The sequence below is a fragment of the Psammomys obesus genome, unplaced genomic scaffold, assembly GCF_907164565.1.
Source record: "Psammomys obesus unplaced genomic scaffold, mPsaObe1.curated_primary_1811, whole genome shotgun sequence".
NCBI classification, from domain to species: Eukaryota; Metazoa; Chordata; class Mammalia; order Rodentia; family Muridae; genus Psammomys; species Psammomys obesus.
This window is the reverse complement of record NW_026590681.1, coordinates 1,782,710-1,790,285: the sequence shown is the minus strand read 5'-3', so window position 1 is coordinate 1,790,285 and position 7,576 is coordinate 1,782,710. Positions and strand designations below refer to the sequence as shown.

The following is a 7,576-nucleotide window of genomic DNA, read 5'->3' as shown; positions in this document are numbered from 1 at the left end:
AAAAACCTACATATGAAATATCTTTTCAAGTCCTCTGTGTTCCTGCTGCAGGCAGCACCTGGGAGGTTTGCCGGAGTTTGTGGTGTCTAGCCACCGAGAAAGGTGTGCATTTCCTTAGAGACTGTGTACCAGTATGAATAGCAACCAATGCTCACTGAATGTGCGTCCTGTATCCTCCCCCAAAGCTCATGGGCTGATGTCTGGAATAATTATCTCTAGAGTTGGTGATATGGCAGCTAGAAAAGCCCAATGGCTTGTTCAAGACTAGGAACATCTTCAACAATAACAAAGCAGGGCTCAGAATCAGATTAGTATGGTTCCAAATCCCTGTCCCCATCTCTGCCCTAAGCTCTCTGATGACATTTGTCTTAATCACAGCTGCTGGATAACCTACACTTAGCTATACTCACATCCCACTAACACTTGTCACACCAGGCTTATTTAACTGAAGATAAATTCTGACTCCAGCTTGATGCCATCCAATTCTCTTTGCATCTTGGAACTTGTATTTAACTTGTATTTAACTTCCAGTTGGCCTCAAATCTTCAGAATCCAAATCCTTCAATCTGACAAAAGGATAAATGACATTTTGTTTCCACCAAGGTGGTAGGTAGGATGCTCTAAAGGACTTCTCTACTTGAATGAGCTAAAATCCTGTTTCTAACATATAAGTAAAAACCTCAAAAGTCACCATAGAGGCAGCTCAAAAGAAAGATACAGAATGTAAAGCAAAGTAAGAGAAAGGATCCCAGGTGACCAGCAAATACCAAAGACAACCTGTACCCTGAAGTTTTCTGCTGAGGAAACTGCTCTGGGCTACAGAGGCCTTGGGCTCCCAGCTTGATGGTAACATGGAGGGAGGGGGGAATAGATCAGATAGACAATATAGTCTAAGAATGTGGCCCTTAAGGGAAACTCCTGTACAAAGGTAAAGCTGTAAAAGGCTACACCCTCAAGTGTGGGCGAATGAAAAAGAAGTGAGCCTTATACACAGCACAGAAAGGGCAAGCCTTGTTCATATTTTACCACTGGCAGGAGGGTAAAAACTTTGTCCTTAAGAAATTCTTTACAAATTCTTCTCACAGACTTCACCTTGCCTGCCCTAGGCTGGGAGAGTGATTCGGTGCAGTCCGGTGATATAAACAGAAGGGTCCTCATCATCTTTGCAGAAGCATACACAATGTCAGCCCAGGGCTCAAAGAACCACCAGTCTCCAAGGAAAACAAGCGGCTCAGTGGCAAAGAGCAAGGTAAAAGGTCTTGTTCCTGCCCCAGACTTCCTCCTCCCTAGGTGGCTGTAAGCTCAGCATTCACTCCCTACAGTGAATATGAGAGGAGATATGGCTCCCGTGAAGTGGCATCTTTCTTATTCCTTCTCCTTCTTGATTCTCCTCCATCCTCTTGCTATCTACCTCTTAACACCCACTCCTCTCCACATTTTGTCTCATTTCCCTTTAAAATCCTCTTCTCTCTAGCCACAAACTTTCTAGGATACAGCTAGAATTTCAAGGTCTAAGAATCTTGAGTTCTGGTCCTGGGACTGCCTTCTACTATCTCAGGAAGAGCTAACCTACCCATCCTGACCCTCAATTTTGTCCTCTGTGAAGTATGCTAACAAATTAAACTAAGCTCTCAGAATTATTTGGAAAATTAAAGGTATAGCACACATAAAATATACTCATTGGATCAGACATATAGAAACTGCTCAATAAATTTACCTAATGAATGAGTTTCCAGTTTCTCCTACATCAATGGCTTAAAACCTAAGTTCCATAGGCTAAATCTTGTCTACCACTTATTTTTGTACAGCCTGTATGCCAAGAAAGGTTTTCACAATTTTCAATGCTTATATTTTAGATTATATATGAATATATTTTAATAAAACAAGTATAAACATAGTATCCTAAATTTTGCCTCTTGTCCTGGAAAAGCCCACAATTGGCTAGTTATATGTGAGTGTGTGAGTGTGTGTGTGTGTGTGTGTGTGTGTGTGAGTGTGTGTGCCTACTTCCTGTTCTAGATCACCGCAGACTCCAAACAATGCAGTGAAAATGGAAGGACTCCTTTGCAGAATTACACATCTATCAAGTTTGGAAGAAACAGGCTTATACATCCACAAAGTACAAAGGAAGCAGATTTAGGTGAATGAAGTCATTTTTAGCTTATAATTTCTCACAATTAAATGTTTTCTGCTTTACAAATGCCCATTTTACATAATAATGTTTGAAGGTTAGAGTTCATTGTGGCTCCTAGACAGTGCACAGCTCAAAAGAGAAAAATGGCATTGCCCATAACGGGGCAGAATGGGAAAGAAAAGAGCATCCTGGGAGCTGTGAATGGAGGACAGCCATCACCTGAGGCTGAGTGGCATGTGTCTTGTTCTAAAAATTTGCTAGCATGCTAAAATATAATTACCAGTATTGAGATCAAGCTGCTGCAGACAATGCGACATAAAAGCCTCTGTGTGCCACAGGCTGAGATGACGAATAACTGCCAGAAATTCAAATTTCCTCCACACACTGAAGGTGAAAGGTTAATGCTTTAGGACTCCAGCCTCAGTCTCCATCTTTCTCTTCACAAAAGTATTTGCTTTCTTTTCCAGACAAAAGAAGATTTGGCTTGGGGCACTGGGAAGACAGCTTGGTGGCTTATGTGCTTGCTATGCAAACGTGAGGACCTGACTTTGTATCTCCATTGCCCAGGTAAGGAGGTAGCTATGCTGGCCTGATTGGGTGAGCGGTGGGGATACAGAAACAGGGATTTCTGGGGCTCAGTGTCCAACCAATACAGTCGATAGGCAAGGTGCAGCTCTAGTGAGACACTCTGTCTCAAAACCTAAGGTGGGAAGTAACTTGGGGAGATAGCAATGTTGACTTCTGTAATCAACACCTATGCATGGGTGCACCCGCCTATAACACAACACCACACACACACACACACACACACACACACAAGTTCAAAGATGTCTTGACCAAAATTCTAGTCTAAGATAGACAGGTTGTCTCAGCCATGGCATAATCTATGGCTCCCAATCCCTTCCCCACCTCCCCCTACATTTCCACAGGCCACAGCTCAGGGCCAGCAGCAGCCAGCCGCAGGTGGAATGGGACCAATGTATCATTTTCACTGTTATTAACATTCTTACTTTTGCAGAGTATAATGTCTCTTAGGCCCAACCTAATTCTTCTTTTGCCCTAGGCCAGAAGTCATGTCCAGGACTAAGCAAAACCATAACAACAGCAATTTCTGTTTTGTTTTGTTTTGTTTTGTTCTTTATTTCAGTGCCATTTTCAACAAGGCTTTGGCTTTTCATATGAAGCCATGCTTCATGAATATATATGAAAGGTCCTAATTATTTACATTTGGGGCTCATTGACTCAACATGAACATTTCAGAGGGGTTGTTTGGCTCATCACTGTCTCTTTGTACCTAACAAGGTGCCAGGACATACTCAATGTCTGCAGAATAAATGATGAAAAGCATATTCTCTATAATACAACTGAAGGTATCTGTGCTCCCTGGTTTAACTCAGGACCAATCTAAAAATGAGTCACCTATTAGAAGCTTGATGTAATGCCTTCCAATGACAGATATCTGCCCACGATCACTGTTTTACCCTCCTGATTATTGCCAATTATTCTAACATAAAAAATGCATTAGATCATGAGCTGCAGTGACTGTGCCCATACATCATGCCTGATTGTTACAGCTTTCAGAGCCACTGGGCAAATTTTCTCTTTGTTCGCAAGGAACCTCCAGTGATACAGAGTGCTTTCTGCTTCCCAGCACTTCTCAAGAAAACCATTGCCATAGAGCCTAATTGTATCAAAGACCTCAATGGTTGTGCTTACAACAGGCAATCCCATTTCAAGCAAGAATACAACATTTTGTGGTAGCACCTTTCACATGCCAAGCTAAAAGTGTTTCCATTAAAACATATCACCCTCAATTCCAGGTGAAACAGAGAGACATAATATCATAGTGAATTTAGACACCTACTTTTGCAGTCATCTTGGCCAAAAGCTCTTGCAAATCCATTATTCCTTGAACCAGGCTCAGGAAATCGCTGCATGTTGGGCAAGCTCAATAAAGAAAATAGAAAGCGTATGTTGATATTGTGCTCACGTGAGAGAGAGAGAAATTTGAAACAAGAATTATCAGTTATTTAACTACACAATGGGTTCTGCTTTCTTGAGGTTAAAACTTGAGGGAAATGACAGAAGATTTCTGTCCTGATACTATTTCCCTCATTTTTATTAATAATAAAAAAGACAGTGGATTTCTGGTCTTGATACTATTCCCTACATTTTACTAAAAATGAAAAAAGGAGGCCATTAACTGAAAAGAATATAATATTTTTAAACTGAAACCTTATGTGTATTGTAAAATAAGTGAAAAAATAGAAAAATATTTAAGAAGTAACTCACACCCAGGTCAAAAATTTTAAATAACTTTTGATATACAAATTCTACATTAAATACATACTTATATAATTATATTAAACATATATTTTGTTCTGCTATATAGAACCCATTGTCTAATCCTTTCTTACCCTCAAATTGTAGTTTTGTAAATAACAAAATATCTTTCCAAGTTTGAAAGACACAGTAATATCTATGGCAGATAATCCTTTCACTATCTTCATCATCTCCAAAGTCAATCTTACATAATTTGTGCATATTCTTCCAGATGTTTTAGTTTGACACTAGGAACAAGTCACATAAAATTAAATTCAGAAGTGCCTAAGTGCCACTTACTGCGATTTAGGTTGGGACACTGTGTGATGAACCCATTCGGCATGAAGATGATCTTGCCATCTTGAATGATTCCCTAGCAAAGAAGAGATAAGTAGCAATCAAGATGACAGTTGCTGGTGGCCCTAAGCAGCCCACATTCATGCAGGCCAGATGGTGTTTAGCAAGACTGGTTTGCCCAGAAGGCAAGTTATCCATGGTCAGCACCATCCCAAATCACCCCTGTCCAAAAGTCCTTCGCTCATTCATTTTGAGAAGGCCATAGTTAATTCCGTCTGGTGGATATCACTGAGAACAATAGCACGGGTGCATTAGGAAGCATCTGTATTCATAAACTATGAAACTTAAAAAGCCCTGTGGAATAAAAACACTTTTACACCCTAATTGTTCTGGGACACTGAGTAATTCTGACTTATAAGCCATTTTTAATCAGAACAAACATAATAAGGATTTCTCATGTTTGCATATGTATGCGTGCAGTGTTTGCACATATGTGTATGCCATCTGCATGAGTGTGGGCACAAGTGCGAGAGTGTGCATGCATGTATGTGTGGCCATATGAATGCAGAGGTCAGGGATTGATGTCAGGCATCTTCCTCAGTCTGCACATATTGAGGCGGGGTCCCTCACAGGAACCCAGAGCCCACTGGCTATTATAGGTGGCCAACTGGCTCTGGGGATCCTGTCTCCACCTCTTATGTGCTGGGACAACAGGCGGGTTTCCACACCCATCTAGCATTTAGTAGGTGCTTGGGATCTTAACTCCAGTCCTCAGGCTTGCACAGCAAGTACATTATCTACTGAGCCATACTCCCAGTTCCAATAAAGACATTTATTGATTCATTTAGTTAAGAAAATAAGACTGCATACCAAGGAAAAACAAGCAACAATTTTCTTTCCTCAACTAATTGAACAACACTGAGTCTTTGCTGAGCCTGACCAACATCTCTGAAAAGAAAGTCTGCTTTAATACTACAGTTTAGCCTGGAAGAAAAGACCAAGTTTAAACCATTCATCAGAGACTGATCTCTCAATGAAAACACTGGCTTGGCTTTGGGATCTTTTCAAGTTAAATTTACAATTCTTTTTTCAGAGGTTCTCTTTTTCTTTAGATCTAATGGAAGAGATAGAAGAGAACAGGTGGTAGATGCAGACTCTGCTTCAGAATATTTAGCTTCATCTATAAATAAAATATAGGTTTGAGATAGTGTGTAAGTCTTTAGAGAGACTAACATTAACATTTATGTGTATGCCTTCCAAACAAAGCAATCAGCATGTGCTGCTCTCTGCTTCTTATTTCAAGATAAATTTTAATTGGAAATATTAACAGAAATAACAGGATCAGGGCACAGAGACAGCAGAACTGTACACATTTCTTAACCTCATTTTCTTTGGGCAAGAAGCAGTACTTATGATCATGAGGGGCAATGGCTTCACCAAGGGAGAGGAACCTGCTGCTGACTCCCACTATTAATTCTTAATCTCATGCAGTGATTAATGAAACCTGAATCAGCTTCTTTCATGTACAAAGATGTTCCATCTTTCAGAGCCAAACAATTGCTTCAAAAGGAAGGGCAATTTTCAAACACACTGGAACTTAAAAAAAAAAAATCTATGCTTAGATGTCAAGGGAAGCCAAGTTCAAGGTATTGACTCTGTCCTACTGTGTAGACGGCACAAGAACAGGACAACCTTCTCTGACCATCAATCATCTGGAAGGGAGATGCTAGGATCCAAAAGTTAGCAATCTCTCTAACACAAGACTTGGGTCAATTTAACAGGCATCTGAATCTATACTGTCACCAATGAGAACTCTCATTTTTTTAAATTGACTTTCCATTTATGTACATGGCATGGGTAAAGAAATATGCTTATATAGGCAAAACTATAGATTTCTGTTAAAGAACAGACCACTCTAGAAAATTAAATGTCACGCTAGAAACCATCTGTCTATAAGAAACCTGAAGAGGACTTTGTGGGGGAGGAAGAAAGAGTCTAAGAAAAAAAAAAGACAACTGTTGAATGTTCTCTTGTGTGCAGAACCTCTGTGTGTGTGAGAGAGAGATACAATGGCAGAAGAAAGCTATATTTGTGAGGAAGAAGAAAAACTATGGGAGAGAAGAGAGGGTAAAGGGTCAATGGAGAAAAATAGGTATAAACATGAACAAAACAGTATGCATATGTAAAATACCACAAAGAAGTCAGTATTGTGTATATTTGCTAAAAGCTGTAGAATATTATATATAATAGTAATTCAATATACTTTAAAACACAAAGCAAAAAAATATAGTATTAAATTATTTTTTAAAAAGAAATACCTATGTGATCAGATAGATTCTAGATAGACTTAGAATAATCAGCCACCCTGTTTTTCCCAAGATGTAAAGGTTTTGTGTACCAAGGATATCTTACTGCTAAAACCAAGAGACAACCAGGCAAAGCAAAAGTACTGGTCAACCATGGTGATACAGAAGTGTGCAGAAGACACACTTCTAGGAGAGGCTCAGGCCCATCCATTCCTGTCAGAAGAGGTTGCGTCACTCATGGGGAAGGTCCTCAGAAATGTGTTTTATATAAATTACCTTTCCCCCACAAAATGGAAAATCTCCCTGAAAAAAAAAAAAAACGCAACATCTATTAGCCTAATAACACTGTAAGGCATAGTAGCTTTCCTTGGCCTTCTCTGAAGTGATCCTACTCATTTTAGATAAAACATAAGCTACAAATTACTACCTCCTATCCTTCATTGTTTCTGTCTTTCCAGTTTTGATCTCTGGTGTGTGTGTGTGTGTGTGTGTGTGTGTGTGTGTGTGTGTGTGTGTG

At 39.8% G+C, this 7,576-nt stretch overlaps 1 protein-coding gene across 2 annotated transcripts in view; it reads right to left on the bottom strand.

Annotated features, from left to right (window-relative positions):
- Nell1 (neural EGFL like 1) overlaps nucleotides 1–7,576 on the bottom strand; it is a 950,996-nt gene that overhangs the window by 684,975 nt on the left and 258,445 nt on the right. For both annotated transcript variants that reach the window (XM_055608364.1, XM_055608365.1), the window contains exons 6-7: nucleotides 4,757–4,829; nucleotides 3,999–4,081 (exon numbers count right to left, since the gene is read on the bottom strand). In XM_055608364.1, coding sequence (XP_055464339.1) covers nucleotides 3,999–4,081; nucleotides 4,757–4,829 — 156 coding nt within the window. The remainder of the gene's footprint in view (nucleotides 1–3,998; nucleotides 4,082–4,756; nucleotides 4,830–7,576) is intronic.